This window comes from Jaculus jaculus, chromosome 11, assembly GCF_020740685.1.
Source record: "Jaculus jaculus isolate mJacJac1 chromosome 11, mJacJac1.mat.Y.cur, whole genome shotgun sequence".
In the NCBI taxonomy this organism is placed as follows: domain Eukaryota; kingdom Metazoa; phylum Chordata; class Mammalia; order Rodentia; family Dipodidae; genus Jaculus; species Jaculus jaculus.
The window spans coordinates 90,217,645-90,239,451 of NC_059112.1; the positions used below are offsets into that span (position 1 = coordinate 90,217,645).

Sequence of the window (21,807 nt, forward strand, 5' to 3'; positions counted from 1 at the left end):
CGTCTGGAGTGCGTTTGCAGCGGCTGGAGACTCTGGTGTGCCCATTCTCTCTCTCTGCCTCTTTCTCTGTCAAATAAATAAATAAAATAACCTTTGACAAATCTGTTTTGAAAGAGAAAAAAATATATTTATTTGAGAGAGGGAGAGAATGGGCGTGCCAGGGCCTCTAGCCACTGCAAACAAATTCCAGACACATGTACCACCTTGTACTTCTGGCTTATAAGGATACTGGGGAATGGAACCTGGGTCCTTAGGCTTTGCAAGAAAACACCTTAATCACTAAGCCATTTCTCCAGTCCAGTTTTCTTGCTTTTGTAAGGCATGGTTGCACTCTAGCCCAGGTTGACCTGATACTCTATAGTCTCAGGCTGGCCTTGAACTCACAGCAGTCCTCTTATGTCTGCCTCCCAAGTGCTAGTATTAAAGGTATGTGCCATCATGACTGGCTCCAATCTGTCCCCCCCCCCAATCTGTTTTTTTTTTTTTTCTTTTCACAATTTTTATTAACATTTTCCATGATTATAAAAAATATCCCATGGTAATACCCTCCCCCCACCACACTTTCCCCTTTGAAATTCCATTCCCAATCTGGTTTTTAACTAGGCACATTCCAATGCCTCAGAGGCATGATTAGAATATGTCTGTATTCATTGTATCCACACCCTTTAATAATAATTGCATGTTTGAAGTATTATGATTTAGTACGTGCTTGCATTATGTAGTGTGATTGCACAGTCTTAGTTTTGGGTGGACTTTTTCTACTTTGATGTAAATTTAGAAATTCATGCTGAGGCAGTGACTCAGTTGTTAAGGGCACCTGCTGGCAAAGTCTGCAAGCTATTCTCCAGCACCCACATAAACCAGACAAAGTGGCACACGAGTCTGAAGTTCGTTTGCAGCAGCACGAGGGCCTGGTAAATAAGTAAGAAGTTTATTCCACTTCCATCCAAAGTTAGTACTTCCACAAGAACTGCATTAAAATTAAAGGGGATTGTTTTCTCAAGAGCAGAAGTGTCGTTTCTCTCAGAAGAGATTCTCAGTTGGATTAGTGTCATCTGCTCAGAGTTCCCAGTTGGCCTCTTCTGATGGCCAGACACATTCTGTTATGCTTAGCCAGCTCCTTCACTCCCGTAAGTACAATAAATAAAATACTTAAAAATAAGTACAATAAAGCTCTTTTGTGCCATAACTGATACACACAGCAACACTACCACAGCAAATATGAGACTGTACTTGGTCTTTTGCATAAGTAGCTTTCAAAAAAGTATTTTAAAGATTTATTTTTATTTATTTATTAGAGACAGAGAAAGGAGGGAGAGAGAGAAAGAGAGAATAGGCACACCAGGACCTCTAGCCACTGCAAACGAACTGCAGACGTGTGTATCACCACGTGTATCTGGCCAATGTGGGACTTGGAGAATCAAATCTGGGTCCTTAGGCTTTGCAGGCATGCCCCTTAACCACTAAGCCACCTCTCTAGCCCCATATGAGTAGTTTTAATTCTTTTTTTTTTTAAATTTTATTTATTTATTTGAGAGCAATAGACACAGAGAGAAAGACAGATAGAGGGAGAGAGAGAGAATGGGCGCGCCAGGGCTTCCAGCCTCTGCAAAGGAATTCCAGACGCGTGCGCCCCCTTGTGCATCTGGCTAACGTGGGACCTGGGGAACCGAGCCTTGAACCGGAGTCCTTAGGCTTCACAGGCAAGCGCTTAACCGCTAAGCCATCTCTCCAGCCCTAGTTTTAATTCTTTAAAAACATTTTTCTTCTCAATTTTTATTAACATTTTCCATCATTATAAAAAATATTCCATGGTAATACCCTCCCTCCCCCTACTTTCCCCTTTGAAATTCCATTTCTCCATCATATCCCCTCCCCATCTCAATCAGTCTCTCTTTTATTTTGATGTCATGATCTTTTCCTCCTATTATGATGGTCTTGTGTAGGTAGTGTCAGGCACTATGAGGTCATGGATATCCAGGCCATTTTATGTCTGGAGGGAGCATGTTGTAAGGAGTCCTACCCTTCCTTTGGCTCTTACATTCTTTCCACCACCTCTTCCGCATTAGACCCTGAGCCTTGGAAGGTGTGATCAAGATGTTACTCAGAGCCGGGCGTGGTGGCGCACGCCTTTAATCCCAGCACTCGGGAGGCAGAGGTAGGAGGATCGCCATGAGTTCGAGGCTACCCTGAGATAACAGAGTTAATTCCAGGTCAGCCTGGACTAGAGTGAGACCTTACCTCGAAAAACCAAAAAAAAAAAAAAAAAAAAAGATGTTACTCAGTACTCCAGTCACTTCTTTCTAGGACTATGATACTTTCTGAGTCGTCCCAAGGTCACTGCCATCTGAAAAGAGAAGATTCTGTACCCAAAGTGAGAGTAGTGTTAATATAAGGGTATAAATAATAAGAGAAGTGCTTACTGGCCAGTTCGATAAGCATAGTATATACATTTATCCAGACATCAGCAAATGTTACACCCCTAGGCCTTATTACTAACCGTCTTAAGTTTTCAGTATCAGGGATGCATTCCCTCCCATGGAGCGGGCCTCCAGTCCAATTGGAGGGCAGTTGGTTTCCACCATGACAGACCTGCCACTATTGCACCCGTTGTCTCATTTGGCCTGGCTGGCCAATTATAAGGCTTGCAGTGTCCACTGTTGAGTATATTCACTGGTGGTATCTCTTTCTCCCATTGAACTACATATAGAATGGCTTCTTCCAGCTTTCTGTCAGCTGATCTACATGGAGGAGGTTATCAGCTCAGTTCCAGCAGGATTTCTCAGTGGCCTTGCAGCCCAAGTATGTGGAGTCTTCAGCAATATAGTTTTAATCCTTTATGTGAAATGCCTTTTGTTTCAAAGTAATTCTGCTCAGTGCTTGGATTACAGGTGTGAACAACTTTTTTTTTTAAGATAGCATCTCACTATGTTGCCTGGGCTGGGCTGGAACCCCTGAGCTCAGGTGATCCTCCTGCCTCAGCTTCCCAGTAGCTGGATATGCACTGTTCAGTTGTAGAAAAAATATTTCACCCAGGCCTAGAGATGTAGCTCAGTGGTAGAGTGCACCTTGTGATAGGCATTGGATTTCATTCTCAGCACTTTTTCCCCCCTTTTTTTTTTAACTTTTGAGAGAGAATGGGCTTGGGCCTTGAGCTGAAACGAACTCCAGACGTGTGCGCCCCCTTGTGGCACATGTGCAACATTGCGTGCTTGCGTCACTGTGCGTCTGGCTATGTGGGACCTGGAGAGTGGAACATGAGTCCTTAGGCTTTGCAGGCAAGCACCTTAACCACTAAGCCATCTCTCCAGCCCAAGACTTATTTTGTTTTATTTGAGAGCAACAGAGAGAGAAAGAATGAGAGACAGCGAGAGAGAGAGAGGGAGGGAAAGAATGGGCTCGCCAGGGCTTCCAGACACTGCAAACGAACTCCAGACGCGTGCGCCCCCTTGTGCATCTGGCTAACGTGGGTCCTGGGGAATCGAGCCTCAAACCGGGCTCCTTAGGCTTCACAGGCGAGAGCTTAACCGCTAAGCCATCTCTCCAGCCCCCAACACTTTTTAAAAACATTGTATGGACTCTCTTTACAATCCAGAATTCAAAGCAATCGACTTTTAAAAAGTAAATCAAGCCAGGCGTGATGGCACACGCCTTTAATCCCAGCACTCGGGAGGCAGAGGTAGGAGGATCGCTGTGAGTTCAAGTCCACGCTGAGACACCATAGTGAATTCCAGGTCAGCCTGTACCAGAGTGAAACCCTACCTCGAAAAACCAAAAAAAAAAAAAAAAAAAAAAAAAAGGAAATCAAATTATTCTCTGTGCTTCAAACTTTTCCAATATTTTTCCATGACACTTGGAATCAAATCCAAACTTCTGCTGGTGTCAGTGTGCACATCCATAATCAGACCACTTGCCAGATTGAAGCAGGATTTCAAGTTCAAGAGCAGCTTAGGCTACACAGTGGGATCCTGTCTTACTTCTGACCTTAGCTTATATAATTCCTTATCTGCCTACCTAATTTCTCTCATTTTCTTTTCTTTTCTTTTCTCTCTCTCTCTCTCTCTCTCTCTCTCTCTCTCTTTCTTTCTTTCTTTCTTTTTTTTTCAAGGTAGGGTCTCACTCTAGCCCAGGCTGACCTGGAATTCACTATGGAGTCTCAGGATGGCCTCAAACTCACGGTGATTCTCCTACCTCTGCCTCCCAAGTGCTGGGATTAAAGGTGTGCACCACCAGGCCCAGCTTTTCCTCTCATTTTCATTGGTCTTCCTTTTAAAATTTTTATTTTACTTGTCTTTATTTTTAATTATATATTTTTTATTATTTTATTTATTACAGAGAGAGAGAGTACTGGGGATTCGAATTTAGGCCTTTGGGCTTCGTAGGTAAGCACCTTAACTGCTAAGCCATCTTTCCAGTCCTGGTTTTTCTTTTCATCCACCTCACATCACTGTCCTTCCTGTGAGTCTGGCATTCTTCCTCCTGATATTGGCAAAAAGCTAAATGCTGCCTTCTCAAAAAAGACCAACCTAATTTGCTCTGCCTTTTCTCCTTCAGACAGTCTTTTCCATTGCCCTTAAGGGTTTTTTACCCCCCATAATAGCACTATTTATTAATTTATTTTACTCATTTAAGAGAGAGGATGGGCATGCCAGGGCCTTCAGCCACTGCAAATAAACTCGAGATACATGTGCCACCTTGTATATCTGGCTTACATGGGTCCTGGGGAAGCGAACCTGGGTCCTTTGGCTTTGCAGGCAAGCACCTTAACCATCTTAAGCCATCTCTCCAGCCCATAAGCACTATTTAAAATGGTCTGATTTATTATTTATTCCTGATATTTACCTGTCATAGTAGAACACTAGGATTTACTTAGCTCTATTACCATGTGCCTAGCAGTGTTCTAAGCACTTTACATCCTATACACCCATTTAATTTTCACAGTGCATAAGGTAGCCATTATTTAGCATTCAGATTTTATAGATGAACTACCTGTGACTCATGAGCAATGAAGTGACATCACTAGCAAAAGCATCTAGCTTGCCAGCTCTGGACAGAAGTTCTCAGGGCACTGTAGAGCCACATACCACCACCAGCAGCTCTATGCCCATGTGAGAAATGCTGACCCTCAGGCTTGAGCCAATCAGAAAATGCAGTTTAACAGATTCCCAAGATGTTTCCTAACAAAGCTCAAGAAGCACTAGGCAAGGGAATGTCTAAATTCTCAGTCTGACCTCTTTACACACACACACACACACACACACACACACACACACCTCTCACCGTACTCCCACAAACTTTAGGAAGCCAGCCACTCAAGAACAGAGTACTGGCCGGGCGTGGAGGCGCACACCATTAATCCCAGCACTCAGGAGGCAGAGGTAGGAGGACCACCGAGTTCGAGGCCACCCTGAGACTACATAGTGAATTCTAGGTCAGCCTGGACTAGAGCGAGACCTTACCTCGAAAAACCAAACCAAAAAAAAAAAAAAAAAAAAAAAAAAACAGTCTGGAGAGGTCAAAACGTTTACCTTTTGAACTGTTGGCATGACAAACATGAATCTCTCTAGCCTTGGGGACCTCACTCTCAAAAGATAGCCATGGGCAGCTGGCTATGCTCAGGATGGGGAAAGATTTTGGAAACTTTATTTTTCCTTCTCTCACCCGCGCCTCCCCAAAACCCCACGTAGTGTCAGTGTAGCCCAGGCTAACCTGGAACTCACTCTAGTTCCAGGCGATCCTCCTACCGGGGTGCTGGGACTAAATGTGAGCCCTGTCACGCCCAGCAGCTTGGGAAACTTTGAAGGGATAAGGCTTAGGGAAGAAGTACCACACACAAAAACCCCTTCGGTGCGTGGAAAACACACACACACACACACACACACACACACACACACAAATGTGAGCCCTGTCACGCCCAGCAGCTTGGGAAACTTTGAAGGGATAAGGCTTAGGGAAGAAGTACTAGGGTGCGTGGAAAACACACACACACACACACACACACACACACACACACACACACACACACACACACACACACACACACACACACACACACACACACACACACACACACACACACACACACACACACACACACACACACACACACACAAACCCCTTCCGTCAATCAATACCCCTGCCCACAACAGGCCTTGCCTTCTGCCCTTAGGAAAAATGGCGCTCAACACTGACGCATTTCCGGCCACCGAGTCTCACGGCGAATAGGCGAGAGGCAGACCGGAAGTGCCCGCCCTCGGGCCGCTCCTCCCGCCGCCTCCGGGGCGTCTCGCCTCTTCTGGGAGGATGAGACAAGCTGGGGGCTGTGGCTGGCTGACTGCGGTTGCCGGGTGACAAGTCGGAGCCGGGACAGTGTGAGTGACCGCTGGCTGGCTGAGTGACCTTCGAATATCCGGGGCCTGGGCCGAGCGCTCTGTGACGAGCGAGCCGGCGGGCCTGCGGGGTCCACGGGGCCGGGAGGGCGGGCGCGGGGCGGCGGCGGGCTACGGCCCCGAGGCGTGCAGGGTCGAAGGCCTTTGGTCTCAGGTAGGTGTACTCAGGGAGGGCTGAGCAGGTCGCTGGTCTCCCGCCACTCTGAAAGGATCCACCTTCTAAATGGCCACCGTGCCCCGTAACACACACACACATACCTGGATAAGACCGGGGTGTGTTCTCATGAGATACCTCCGGGGAGAACATTTGTAACTTCAACTTAGGTTCCAGCAAGGTTTTGGTACTTTGGAAGCCGGGATGCCTTCTTGAAGCCTCGTCTCCTGTTTGTCATGGTTGACAGCTTACTACTGCTAGCTAAATGCCTGCACTGCATGCATCGTGGTCTTGGGGGTTTTGTATTCTTCCTCTGCACAGACACCTCCGCACACGTAATGCTCCAGGTTGGGAAACTTCATAACTTGGGAATTGTTTGTAAGATTGGGCTTCCTCTTACTAATCCAGTTCCCTGATGTGATGAAGAGTCACGTGCGGTCACGGTTCAGCCAGTTTCATCTTCATTGATGGGAAAGAAAGTAGAAACTGCAACCAAGATTTTTGCACTCACTATAGATTTCACCTAGTATGTTTTTGCAGTACTGGGAATTGAGGCTAAGGACTCAACGTGCTGGGCAGGCAGTCTACCACTGAGTTTATATTCCCAGCCCTCTTTTTTTTTTCTCTCTCTCTTTTCTTTTGAATTACTTATTTGAAAGAAAGAGTAGATTGAGAGAGAGGGGAAGAATGGGCATACCAGAGGCTGTCGACACTGCAGAGAACTCCAGATACATGCAACAGTCTGTGCCTAGGTACTGGACAATTGAACCCAGGCTGTCAGGCTTTACAAGCAAGTTCCTTTAGCTGCTGAGCCATTTCTCCAGCCCCAGCCCTATTTTTACTTCTTCTTCTTCTTCTTCTTTTTTTTTTTTTTTTTTTTGCTTTTTCGAGGTAGGGTCTCACTCTGGTCCAGGCTGACCTGGAATTAACTCTGTAGTCTCAGGGTAGCCTTGAACTCACGGCGATCCTCCTACCTCTGCCTCCCAAGTGCTGGGATTAAAGGTGTGCGCCACCACGCCCAGCTATTTTTACTTCTTTTGAGATGAGCTCTCACAGAGTTACACAGGCAAACATACAACTCACTGTGTAGCCCAGGCTGAGTTCACTGAAGTTCCTCCTGCCTCAGCTTCCTGAGTAGCTGGGATTACAGGTCAATACCAGACAAGACTGACTTCACCTGAATGAGGTAGCATACAAAAATGTTTTAATTTCTTACTAAAACACTTCTCCCAAGATACTTATCTTATTTTGACAGTTTAACTTACTCAATTGGTAATTAAGGAATGGACTGAAAGGCATAAAAAATGTGCATGATAGGCAGGCATGGTGGTGCATTCCTTAAATCCCAGCACTTGGAAGGCTGAGTTAGGATCACTGTGAGTTCCAGGCCAGCCTGGGCTACAGAGTTCCATGTCAGCCTGGGCTAGAGTGAGACCTTGCCTCAAAAATTAAAAAGAAATAAAATAAAAATGCCTGCTTTTGTCACATCATGGTTTTTCTTTTCTTTTTTTCTTTTTCCTTTGGAACAGGGTCTGTCCCAGGCTGGCCTGGAAGTCATGATCACCCTGCCTGAGCTTCCCTCTCCTGGAATGATGGTTGTGTAATAACACACCTGGCTTTACAGAATAAAACAAACAAACAAACAAACAAACAAAAAACCCCTTTGTGTGTAGGAGTGTGACATTCAGGAGACAACTTCAGTTCCAAATTGTTTGAGGTAGGGTCTCTTTTGAAGCTCACTGAGGTATGCATCAGGTTAGCTGGCCTACAGACTTTGGGTATTCTCCTGTCTCTGCCTTCCATTTCACTTTTGTAGGGCTGGGATTATGGACACTCATTTTACATGGGTTCCCAGGCTCTGAGTGAGCGGTCATCGGGCTTGTACAAGTGCTTTAACCCACCAAGCCATCTCCCCAGCCCCATGCATTTGGCTTTTTATTCAGTTTAATTAGAGATTTTATTTTGGGGAGGGGGAGAGATGGCCTCACTATGTTGTCCATGTGGAAGTGAAGTTCCTGGGCTTAGTGGTCCTCCTGCCTCAGGCTCTGTGGTAGCTGGGACAACAGGTGTGAATCACCCAGTAGTTTAATTGTTGCTCTTCTTTCTCTCCAGTAGCATAATGGCAGAGTCTGTTTCTCCACTGAAGCACTTTGTGCTGGCGAAGAAGGCAATTACCGCAATCTTTGGCCAGTTACTGGAGTTTGTTACTGAAGGATCACATTTTATTGAAGGTTAGTTTCTCTTAAGTTCTCAGAATGATTACTGTTGAAACATAAAACATATAAAAGTACTTTATTATTTCAACCTTAGCTTTTTATTTATTTGTGAGAGAGGGAGAAGGAGAGTGAGGGGCTCTTTACCACTGCAAAGGAGCTCCAGTTGCGTGTGCTGCTTTGTGCGTCTGGCTCTACATGGGTACTGGGGTATTGAACCCAGTAGGCCTTGCAAGCAAGTGCCTTTAACCAGTGAGCAATCTCCTCAGCCCATGGTTTTTGTTTTTGTTTTTTTTTCCAAAAAAATTTTTTTATTTGAGAGAGAAAACTTCAGAAGTATGCACCACTTAAAAAAAATTTTTTTTGTTCATTTTTATTTATTTATTTGAGAGTGACAGAGAGAGAAAGAGGCAGATAGATGGAGAGAGAGAGAATGGGCATGCCAGGGCTTCCAGCCACTGCAAACTAACTCCAGAGGCATGCGCCCACTTGTGCATCTGGCTAACGTGGGTCCTGGAGAATCAAGCCTCGAACCAGGGTCCTTAGACTTCACAGGCAAGTGCTTAACCGCTAAGCCATCTTTCCAGCCCTGCACCACTTTTTATATTTGGCTTTATGTGGGTAGTGGTGAATAGAACCCTGGCCATCTGGCTTTGCAAGCACCTTTAACTATTGAACCATCTCATCTTCTCAGCCCATTTTTTTTTGTTGTTGTCATTGTTTTGTTCTTGTTTTGAGACAAAGTTTCATGTATCCTAGGTTAGTCTTGAACTTGTACCTCAGGTGAGAATGGTATTTAACTCCTCATCCTCCTGCCTCAGCTTCCTGAATTCTGGGATGACAACATAAGCCATCACACCCTGCTCAACTTGAGCTCTTGAGCCTACATTGTTTTGTATACAATGAAGGATACCACAATGAATAAAATCCATTTCATAACAGTTACAAAGAAATAAGTAAGGTACTCTATTTTACTGTATTATGACTCCTTTAATCATCATGCTATATCATTAGGTAAGTTATAGTCCTCATTTCAGAAGCAAAGTGAAGATAAGCAACTTGCCCAAGGTCACAAAGCTAGGAATAGACCAACAATCAGGCAGTGCACATTCAGCCAGCATACTTGTCTCCTCTCCATTTTAGCATGGAGCAATTTTAGAATCTTAGTCTATCTAATCTGTTCCTTTCAGTTGAGGCAGGATTGAGTGGGAAAAGTATAGAAGGAATTTCCTTTGAGTAACTGTACAAAGAAGGTAGCCAAGAATATAAGGATACACTGATTTGAAGATAACTCAGAAATTTCACATGCCCATTAACTTTACAGTGAAGCAAGAAGTTCTTTAAGCTTCTTGAAGGACACTGAGGAATCATTTCACAGGTTGGCAGTTCAGCTTTTTCTCGGTGTTCTTCCTAATACTCTCTCAAGCCTATGTTGAGCTCCTCCGTTCTAGAGCAGTTATTGTTTCCAAAACCAAGTGTGACATAATTCAAGTCTTTTCTTTTAAAATATTTTTTATTTATTTACAAGAGAGAGAATGGACATGTCAGGGCCTCTTATGGCTGCAAACAAACTCCAGAGACATGCCTAACTTTGTGCATCTGGCTTCATGTGGGTACTTGGGAATTGAACCCAGGCTGGCAGGCTTTGCAAGCAAATGCCTTTAAACTGCTAAGCCAATTCCTAAGCCCCACAATTCAAGTCTTTCTATTGCTCACTAAATTGCACATATTTTATCAATGTACTTGGAAAAAAATTAGGTATGAGAACTTCACTTAATTAGGTAAGCCCCAGGGTAATTTTAATTTGCAGGGTTTGTTTCTAATTATGGTCACTTAGACAAATGAATCTCCATCTTCATCTTCAAAAAGAAGTGTCAAGAAAGGATTAGTTTATCTCTTATTGATGGAATAAAACAAAAGTGATCTTGTTTTTTCTGTTTTTTTGGGGGGGGTTGGGGAGTATTCAAGGTAGGGCCTCATTCTAGCTCAGGCTGACCTGGAACTCACTCCATAGTCCCAGGCCTTGAACTCATACCAGTTCTCCTACCTGTGCCTCCTGAGTGCTGGAATTAAAGGTGTGCATCACCACACCTGGCAGATTTTTCTACTTTAAAAATAAAATTTTTTATTATTTGCACACAGAGAGAGACATACATAAAGAGAGAAAGAGAGAATGGGTGCACCAGGGCCTCTAGCTACTACAAACAAACTCCAGATGTAAGCACCACTTTGTGCATTTGGCTTTACGCGGGTGCTGGGGAATCAAGCTCAGTCCTTAGGTTTTGCAGGTGAGAGCCAGAACCGCTGTGCCATCTGTCTAGCCCAGATATTTCTACTTTTTCATCCCAGGAAACCCAGGCATTTGGAGCTCCAAAATTTGTCCATGGCAAAGTTGAAGTTAGAACTACACTGGGCAGTTATCCCTAAACCTGGGAGGGAAATAAAAGACAGGGATTCAATGTATAATTCTCTTCTCTCTTTGCCTTTTCTTGTTTGTTCATTGAGCTGTTTTGGTCTGTCTTGTGGGAAGTGGTACATGAAGTGATAAAGTAGTTAGGTCTTTCCAGGCTTAAAGACTGGGCTGCATCTTAATTTCTGAGAGGCTCCTCTTCAAAACCTTAATCTCAACCTGAGCACATGGAGCCCCTTCCAGCTCAAGACCAGGCTGTCAGGCTCTTGTTTCTCTCTTTAGAATTGGGTGTTCATTTCAGATACATACTTTGTGTTTTTTTTTTTTAATATTTTTTTGTTCATTTTTTATTTATTTATTTGAGAGTGACAGACACAGAGAGAAAGACAGATAGAGGGAGAGAGAGAGAATGGGCAAGCCAGGGCTTCCAGCCACTGCAAACGAACTCCAGACGCGTGCGCCCCCTTGTGCATCTGGTTAACGTGGGACCTGGAGAACCGAGCCTTGAACTGGGGTCCTTAGGCTTCACAGGCAAGAGCTCAACCGCTAAGCCATCTCTCCAGCCCCATACTTTGTGTTTTGGAGACCTTGGTGAATTGCACCCTTTGAGTGGACCCTGGACATTTTTAATATTTTTAAAAATCCTTTCAGACAGGATTTTCACTTTGTAATAGAGCATGCCTTTTACTAAATACTCAGATACTAATTTTTTTCTTTTACTTTTCAAATGACATGTTAATACAGAATTAAAATAATGTAGAATAAAATAAAAATATATCTAGTTTTTACTTATTTCATTGTGTAGTTAACTTAATATTCATTTTCTAATATTATTTTAATGTTGCAGCAACATACAGGAATCCTGAACTTGATCGGATAGCCACCGAAGATGATCTGGTAGAGATACAGGGGTACAGAAACAAACTTGCTGTCATTGGAGAGGTGCTGTCTCGGAGACACATGAAAGTTGCATTTTTTGGCAGGTAATCCTTTCCTATTTCTCAAAGGTTAGTTTCTACAAATCAGCTTTTCTTGGTTATATCCCAAGCTTTGTCTGATGTTCTTGCTCCCCAACAGTTTCTACCTGTGTTAAATGTTAAAAGTTGTTAGCATGTATGTCTCCTGATATAAGTGAAACTTTATGAAGGTCAGTAATACTTTCATCTCATAAGGATTCTCATCTTTAAGAATTAGCCTTTAGGGCCAGGATGGTGGCACATGCCTTTAAACCCAGCATTCGGGAGGCAGAGGTAGGAGGATCACCGTGAGTTTGAGGCCACCCTGAGATGACATAGTAAATTCCAGGTCAGCCTGGGCTAGAGTGAGACCCTACCTCAAAAAAAAAAAAAAAAAATTAGCTTTTAGGGCTGGAGAGATGGCTTAGTGGTTAGGGTGCTTGCTCACAAAGCCAAGGGAACCAGGTTCACTTCCCCAGTACCCATTCAAAGCCAGATGCACCAGGTGGTGCATGCATTGGGAGTTTGTTTGCAGTGGCTAGAGACCCTGTTGAGTTCATTCTCTCTCCCTCTCCCCACCCTCCCTCTCTCACTCTCTCTCTTCTTTGCTCTCAAATAAATAAAATATTTTTTTAAAAATCTGTGGGCTGGAGAGATGGCTTAGCAGTTAAGGCATTTGCCTGCAAAGCTAAAGGACCCAGGTTCTGTTCCCTAGGACCCATGTAAGCCAGATGCACAAGGGGGCGCATGTGTCTGGAATTTGTTTGCAGTGGCTGGAAGCCCTGGCATGTCCATTTTCTCTCTCTCTCTCCCCCAATCTCTCTTAAATAAAAATAGGCCAGGCGTGGTGGCTCACGTCTTTAATACCAGCACTTGGTAGGCAGAGGTAGGAGGATTGCCATGAGTTCAAGGCCACCCTGAGACTCCATAGTGAATTCCAGGTCAGCCTGGGCCACAGTGAGACCCTACCTCGAAAAAATAAAATAAAATAAAAAAATTGTTTTTAGCCAATTATAAGAATGGAAATAAGCCATGCCTGGTGGTACATGCTTTTAATCCCAGCACTTGGGAGGCAGAGGTAGGAGGATCACTGTGAGTTCAAGACCACCCTGAGACTGCATCCATAGTGAATTCCAGGTCAGCTTGGGCTAGAGTGCAACCCTACTTTGGAATACCAAAAATTAAAAAAGAATGGAAATAAAAGTAAATGAAGAGCCTAATTCATGGTTTTGTGTTTGTTGTTTTGTTTTGTTTTGAGGTAGGGTCTCACTCTAGCTTAGGCTGACATGGAATTCACTATGTAGTCTCAGGGTGGCCTTGAACTCACGGTGATCTTCCTACCTCTGTCTCCCGAGTGCTGGGATTAAAGGCGTGCACCTCTGGTTTTTTTTTTTAAATTTTTAAAATATGTTCTCATGTAGCCCAGGTTGGACTTGAACTCCTGATTCTCTTTCCTTCACCTCCTGAGTATTGAGGTCACAGTCTTGCATTTCCATGCTCAGGTTATGAGTTAATTTTCTTAAATTCACATTGCTTTTCACGTATGTCTTCCAGAAGAACTTTTTACTCTTTTCCAGGGGGAAGTAGGAAGGACCACATGTCATTGTGTCTAGAGTGTTAGCCTGGTCTTGCCCTGATTTAGCATGCATTTATCAGTCAGTTGTCTGAAGATTTGTATCTGGGGTTAAGTAATTTTAAAAATTATTTTTATTTATTTATTTGCAAGCAGAGAGAGAGAGAGAGAGAGAGAGAGGAAGAGAAAGAGAGAGGAGAGACAGCATTAGCATGCTAGGGCGTACAGCTACTGCACGTGAACACCAGATACATGTGCCACTTTGTGTATATGGCTTTATGTGGGTACTGGGGAATTGAACCTGGGTCCTTTGGCTTTGCAGGCAAACACCTTAACCGCTAAGCCATCTCTCCAGCCCTATTTAGGATTTTTTAAAACACATTTTATTCTTATTTATTATTTGAGAGAGAGAAAGAGAGAGGGAGAGGAGGGGGATGAGAATAGTCATGCCAGGGCCTCCAGCCACTGCAAACGAATTTCAGATGCATGTGGCACCTTGTGCATCTGGCTTATGTGGGTCCTGGGGAATCCAACCGAGGTCCTTTGGTTTTGCAGGCAAACACTTTAATCGCTGAGCCATCTCTCCAGCCCCCTTATTTAGGATTTTTGAAACAGGGTCCTAAGTAGCTTAGGCTGGTTGTTCCAGTCAGGTTCGCATTGCTGGTAGAAATCACCCATCCAAGAGCAGCTTGTGGGGAAAAAAGGGGGTTTATTTTGGCTTACAAGCTTGAGGGGGAAGCTCCACGATGGCAGGGAAAAATGATGACATGAGCAGAGAGTGGAATCACCCTCTGGCCAACATAAGGTAGACCATATCAACAGGATAGTGTGCCAAACACTGGCATGGGGAAACTGGCTATAACACCTATAAGCCCACTCCCAACAATACACTCCCTCCAGAAGGCATTAATTCCCAAATTTCCATCAGCTGGGGACCTAGCATTCAGAACACCTAAGTTTATGGGGGACACCTGAATCAAACCACCACACTGGTCTTCAGTAGCTGAGCATGACCTTGAACTGATCCCTGATCCTCCTGCCCCCAACCCTCAAAGTGCAGCGAATCCAGAGGTGTACCTCCTTGCCCAGCTCCGTTCTTTTCTGCATTAAAGCACCCTGTTAGTCTTCAAGAACTTTTCACAAAGCTCTGTTATTTTGTCTTACATTTTATTGCCTGCTTCCTTCACTTGAGAGTTCTCAGGTATGAGTTAGCTCCCTTAAAGAGGAAATGGAAGTGAGGGGCTACAGTAGAATAGGAAGAGGCCTCCTGTGGAGGTGGCTGAGAAGCAGGTTTAGAGGGTCCCTGTAACTTTTTTTTTTTTTTTTTTTTTTTGAGGTAGGGTCTTGCCATAGCCCACACTGACCTGGAACTCATTCTGTACCCCCAGGCTGGCCTTGAATTCATTGCAGTGCTCCTACCTCAGTCTCCCGAGTTTTGAGACTAAAGGTATATATACTGCCATGCCTGGCCAGAGGGTCCCTGCTTATGGTAGTTGACTTAATCCCCCTTCAGGGTGGTACAGGAGGACTGCATGTTCAGTCAAACTCCTGTTTTGGATTTTTACCTTTTCCTGGGCCAGTGTTCCCCCTAAGCAGATATAATCCTAGCTCTGTGTGTAGCAGGGAGCCAGCTGCACATAGTCATCAGGGTAAATGGCTGGTAACCTAGTGTGCTATATTGCTAAGCCAAAGTATTGGGAAGATCAGATACATTTGCCTTTCCAATAACACACATTCGGCTGTATAAATGTGGGTTCATTAGGTTGTGACCCCATCATAAGGTATGAAGAGCATCTTTATTAGCTGTAAATGTGAGCTGCCCCAAAGCCTAATTTGAAAAGAGCCATAAATGGAAAGGGAGAGGGAAAGTATAGTGTGTTCGCAGAACTTGAAGCATTTGCGGTTAAGATGCTCCAGGTCAGCGTGGGCTAGAGTGAGACCCTGCCTCAAAAAAAAAAAACAAAAAGAAAGAAAAAGAAAAGGTCACCCAAAGCTTAGCCAGTTAAAAACACCCATTTCATTATGCATACCAATTCTGTGAGTTAATTTAACAGGGCACAGTGGGAAAGGCTTATCTTTACTTTGTGGTATATAATCTTATGAAATTTGGGGTTGCTTAACAACTGAGAGTTGGAATTATATTTAATCTTCACTCATGTTTGGAACCTGGGCTGGAAGAGCTTCCATTTATAAAGCTTGACTTTCTCCCAGCTTGGCAGATTCAGTGCACTTGACTTTGTACTTGGAAAGACACCAAGTACATGTGATCTAGTAAACAGGACAGAAGCTTTTCTGCCTTTTATGCCCAGCCTTGGAGTCACTGAGTGTCACTTGTGATATGTGTTATTGAAGCAGTCAAGACAGCCCCAGATTTAAGAAAATGGGACATAGGCCTCATCTAATAGTAAAAGGATCACATAATACCACATAATTTTGACCTGTGATTTCAGATTGCCATAAGCAAGAAACATAATCTAAGGATAGCTTCATAGAAAAGGAGGATTTTTTTTTTTTTCTGGTGTTTTATTTATTTATTTAATTTTGGTTTTTTAGGTATGGTCTCACTCTAGCCCAGGCTGACCTGGAATTCAGTATGGAGTCTCAGGGTGGCCTCAAACTCACGGCAATCCTCCTACCTCTGCCTCCTGCATGCTAGGATTAAAGGCACCACCATGCCCAGCTGGTGTTTTTTTCTATCTAAATGTATTTTGAGCTGGTCCTGTAGCTCAATGGTAGAACACTGGCCTAGCATGCCCTAAACCCTGAGTTCAACTCCCAGTATTGCAAAAACAAAAACAAAAAATGTTTCTCATAAGTGTATTTTGCTAGTATTTAAGTGAGGTTGTCACTTTATTTGCTATTTTTTTGTTTTGAGACAGGGTCTCATATAGCCAAAATTGACCTTGAACTTCTGATTCTTCCTGCCTACATGTCCCGAGTGCTGGGATCACAGGCATGTGCCCCATGCCCAGCTTGAGATTTTCAGTCTTTTTATCTTTTATTTTTATTTATTTTTTTTGGCATGCAGTCTCTTGAAACTAGAATTGTGGAAATGCTGGCTCCCTGCCCATTGAAAACCAGCTTTGACTGCTTTGATGTGTGTGTTCTCCAGGACTAGTAGTGGGAAGAGCTCTGTGATCAACGCAATGCTGTGGGATAAGGTTCTTCCCAGTGGGATTGGCCACACGACCAACTGCTTCCTGAGTGTTGAAGGAACCGATGGCGATAGAGCTTACCTCATGACTGAAGGATCAGATGAGAAGAAGAGTGTGAAGGTGTGATACACTTAACCTGTAGTATGCTAATGTCCCTGAAGCAGCGTCTTTGCAATTGTTTAAAGCATTTTTATTTATTTGCAAGCATAGAGAGAAAGAGAGAGAGAGAGAAAAAAAAAAAAACACTGGGGCCTCTTTCCATTGCAAGTACATTCCAGATGCACCACTTTGTGTATCTATCTTTATGTAGGTTCTGGGGAATTGAACCTGGGTAATCAGGCTTTGTAAGCAAAGAACTTTAACAACTGATCTATCTCCAGTCCCCATCTTTGCAATATTTGTTGTTTTTATTTTTATTTATTTGAGAGAAAGAGGGAGAGAGAGAGAATGGGCACGCCAGGGCATCCAGCCACTGCAAAAGAACTCCAGATGCATGTGCCGTCTTGTGCATCTGTCTTATATGGGTCTTGGGGAATCAAACCTGGGTCTTGTGGCTTTGCAGGCAAGCACCTTAACTGCTAAGCCATCTCTCCAACCCCTGTTGTGCCTCCCAAGTACTGGGATTAAAGGCATGTGCCACCATGTCCAGCTCATCTTTGCAACTTTAAAATTTGGTATCTATGTTTCTAGAGGCGGAAAACTATTGACATTAATAACTTAAAGCCATCAGTAATATTTTTGAACTTCTAAAAGCTTTTTTGCTTAACAGGTAAATTATTGAAAGAATAAAAGTCTGTCAGGTTTTACAGTTCTGGGAATAGAACCCAGGACCTCATGCATGTTAGGCAAGTACTCTGCTAAGAGCTGTAGCTCCAACCCTGTCCTTAACTTTAAATAAAAATAAAATTAAAAAATTTTTAAGAACATTCTAATAAGATCATTGTTAAAGTCTATTATTGCTGCTTAGTCTAAAATTTGTCTTTTTAAAACTTAGTTAAAAAAATTAGTGCCTGGATAATATGATGGAGAATGGAATTTCAAACGGGAAAGTGTGGGGGTGGGGAGGGAGGGAATTACCATGGGATATATTTTATAATCATGGGAAATGTTAATAAAAATTAAAAAAAAAATAATAAAAAGAAAAAAAAATTAGTGCCTGGGGCCCATTTACCTACTTTTAGAAACTTTACCCATGAAAAGGTACAAAGCATATTCATGTATAAATATGGACTTGCCAGATCCAGGGAAATGGTAATCCTCTACTTCCCATGAACTTTTGTTTTATTTTTAGAATTTTGTCTCGGTTGTGTCAGAGATTCAAGTATATGTGACCACACCCAGCCCTAGTCACCTTAAGTGGAAAGATCTTTCCTAACACAAAAATCCAGTATTGAAGATGCGTGTGTGTGTGTGTGTGTGTATGTATGCCAGAGGACAAGCTTGGGTGTTGTTTCTTGGTTGCATTGCACCCTTTTGGGGGATTAGGGTCTCTGATTGGCCTGGAACTTAACAAGTAAGCTGGACTGGTTGGCCAGTGAGCCCCAGGGATCCTCCTGTCTGTCTCCCCAGCACTGGGATTACAGGCGTGTGCCACCACACCAGGCATTTCACATGGGTCTTAGGGATCAAACTCGGTCCTCATGCTTGTGAGGCAAGAGCTTTACCAACAGAACTGTCTCCTCTACCCGGCCTTTTCAGGTTTTGCTAAGCTGTAGACAAGCTCAGGAGTCTAGTTCTATGACCTTGCTTTCTGGCTTGTCTGAAGTAATTCAGTTTGTTCCTCATCTCCTTGGATTGAACATACTGTTTAGATAAAAATGAGATGGTATTTCCTTCAGACAAAAAACAATGAGATGAGGGGCTGGAAAGATGGTTTATCAGTTAAGGCATTTGCCTACGGAATCTAAGGACCCTCAGCACCCATGTAAGCCAGATACACAAGGGGGCGCTTGTGTCCAGAGTTCATTTGCAGTGGCTGGAGGCCCTGGTGCCCATTCTCTCTCTCTGCCTTTCTGTCTCTCTTTCTCTAAGTGAATAAATAAATAAAAATTAACAGAAAAAACAGATGAGGGCTGGAGTGATGGCTTAGTAGTTAGGGCTTGCCTGCAAAGCCTAAGGACCCAGGTTCAATTCTTCAATACCCAGGTAAGCCAGATGCACAAGGAGGTGCATGCATCTGCAGTTCTTTTGCAGTGGCTGGAGGCCCTGACATGCCCATTATCTCTCTATCTGCCTCCCTCTCTCTGTTATTAAATATTAAACAATAATACTATAAATTATATAATTATAAACATTTTTTTTAAATAAACATTTTTAAATGAGATGATTTCTACCAAATATTCCTCAAAGTTTTAATCCATACTCTTAAAGGAATCACTGTTATTTTGTAATTAAGAGTTTTTACTGTCAGAATTCAAACTGTGCTTTAGAGACTCAAAGGAACATTTGCTGTGCTGTTTTTTGGATGTCATTCCCCATTTTCCTGTCTGTGCTGTCTGCTTCTCCTTTGCTTCCCCCTTCTCTGCTCCCATTTTGAAATCACCTCAAGAAGTGGTCTTCTCTAACATCCAGACTGAGATTTGTACACTAACATTTTAGGTAGTAAAGGAAACACTAATTTCTGTAGTACTTCAGTGAGCTCTTAGAAGGTACTGTCTAAACACAACAAACTTCACCATGGTTTTATCAGGTGGTTTTATTTTCTCAGTTTTGTTTGTATGTGGTGCTGGGGATCAAATCCAGAGCCTTGAGTGCTGGGCAAGTGCTCTAACACTGAGTCACACCTCCTTCCCTATTGTCTTAATTTTATAAATTCTGTACCAAGAATGTAGTGCAAGCTTTCAAGTCTATCAGAATGTTTTCTGAAGCTAACCACATTAAACATACAAAGAAAGAAAAAAACAAAAAACAAAAAACCCTGCCTAAACTTGTCATTGTGGAAATGTACTTCAGCTCTGATCAAGACAATTGAGTACATCTACACATAGATGTTTCCTTTCAAAGGAACTGTAGTTGTCTGTGCTGAGGTGTCTTTTCCTTAATTTATTTGTCATAGGCCTCTTGTATTTACTATGTATTTAGTTGAACACTTACATGGATGTGTGTATTGCATAGGTACATTAATTTCACATGTTAACATATGTCAGAAGTTATCTTAAAATAGAGGCTTGGATTTATTTATTTACTTATTTATTTATTTTATTTTGTTTTTTTTCAGGTAGGGTTTCACTGTAGCCCAGGCTGACCTGAAATTCACTATGTAGTCTGAGGGTGGCCTTGAATGTATAGTGATCCTCCTACCTCTGCCTCCCGAGTGCTGGTATTAAAGGCATGTGCCACCATGCCCTGCTGAGTTTGGGAATTAAAAAAAAAAAAAATTTAAAAACAGGGCATGTGGGCTGGAGAGATGGCTTAGTGGTTAAGTGCTTGCCTGTGAAGCATAAGGACCCTGGTTCGAGGCTCGGTTCCCCAGGTCCCACATTAGCCAGATGCACAAGGGGGCGCACGCATCTGGAGTTCGTTTGCAGAGGCTGGAAGCCCTGGCGTGCCCATTCTCTCTCTCTCCCTCTATCTGTCTTTCTCTTTGTGTCTGTTGCTCTCAAATAAATAAATAAATAAAAATTTTAAAAAAATGTTTAAAAAAAACAGGGCATGGTGGTGCACACTTTTAATCCCAGTACTTGGGTGGTAGAGGCAGGAGGATTGCCATGAGTTTGAGGCCACCTTGAGACTACACAGTGAATTCCAGGTCAGCCTGGGCTAGAGTGAGATCCTACCTTGAAAAACCAAAACAAATAAGAGTAAAATTTTTTTTAAAATTTATTTGTTTAAGAAAGGAAGGAGAGGGCTAAAGAGATGGCTCAGTGGTTACAGGTACCCACCTAAAGTCAGATGCACAAAGTGGCACATACATTTGGGGTTTATTTGCAGTGGCTAGAGGCCCTGGTGTGCTTATTCTGTGTCTGTCTGTCTGTCTTTCTCTCTCTCTGCTTGCAAATGAATAAGCAAGAAATGAAAGAAAGAGAGAAAGGAAGGAAGGAAAGAAGGAAGGAAGGAAGGAAGGAAGGAAGGAAGGAAGGAAGGAAGGAAGGAAGGAAGGAAGGAAAGAAAGAAAGAAAGAGGAGAGAGAGAATGAGAATATGGATGCACCAGACGCATGTGCTGCTTTGTGCATCTGATTTTAAGTGAGCACTGGGGAATGAAGTTTGGGCTGCCAGGCTTTGCAAGCAATCATTTAACTGCTGAGCGATCTCTCTAGCCTCTAAGTTTGGAAATTTGAATTAAAAGTGGGAGGGGGCCGGGTGTGGTGGCGCACACCTTTAATCCCAGCACTCGGGAGGCAGAGGTAGGAGGATCGCCGTGAGTTCGAGGCCACCCTGAGACTCATAGTGAATTCCAGGTCAGACTGAGCCAGAGTGAGACCCTACCTCGAAAAACCAAAAAAAAAAAAGTGGGAGGGGCACAGCCATTGTTTATGATCAGATTTTTGTAAATTGCTGCTGAAAAATGCTTCTTAAAAGACAGCTGTGATGTGATGGCTCTTGCCTATAATCTCAGCACTTGGGAGACAGAGGCAGGAGGATCACTGCAAGTTCAAGTGTAGCCTGGTCTACATAGGTTTATGGTAGCCTGAGCTACAGAATAAATTCTGTCTCCAAAATCAAGTATAAAAAGCTTTTTTTAAAGACTAATTTGGAAAAAAAAAAAAAAAGACTAATTTGGGGCAGGAGAGATGGCTTAGCAGTTCACGTATTTGACTGCTAAGCTTAAGGGCCCAGGTATGATTTGCCAGGACCCATGTTAGCCAGATGTGCAAGGGGGTGCACACATCTGGAGTTTGTTTGCAGTGGCTAGAGGCCCTGGCGTGCCCATTCTCTCTCAAATAAATTAAAAAAAAAATTTAATAAAAAGACAAATTTGGCCAGGAATGGTAGCTCACACCTGTAATTCCAGCCCG

General features: G+C 43.2%; 1 protein-coding gene across 2 annotated transcripts in view; it reads left to right on the forward strand.

The window, feature by feature from the left end:
• Positions 1 to 6,239: 6,239 nt before the first annotated feature.
• Positions 6,240 to 21,807, forward strand: part of Mfn1 (mitofusin 1) — a 49,969-nt gene continuing 34,401 nt past the window's right edge. Inside the window, exons 1-4 of one of the 2 annotated variants that reach the window (XM_045161681.1) lie at positions 6,240 to 6,371; positions 8,656 to 8,774; positions 12,014 to 12,149; positions 16,808 to 16,970. In XM_045161681.1, the coding sequence (XP_045017616.1) occupies positions 8,663 to 8,774; positions 12,014 to 12,149; positions 16,808 to 16,970 (411 nt within the window). In that variant the 5' untranslated portion in view covers positions 6,240 to 6,371; positions 8,656 to 8,662. The remainder of the gene's footprint in view (positions 6,372 to 8,655; positions 8,775 to 12,013; positions 12,150 to 16,807; positions 16,971 to 21,807) is intronic. The other variant, XM_045161682.1, reaches the window with a different exon arrangement.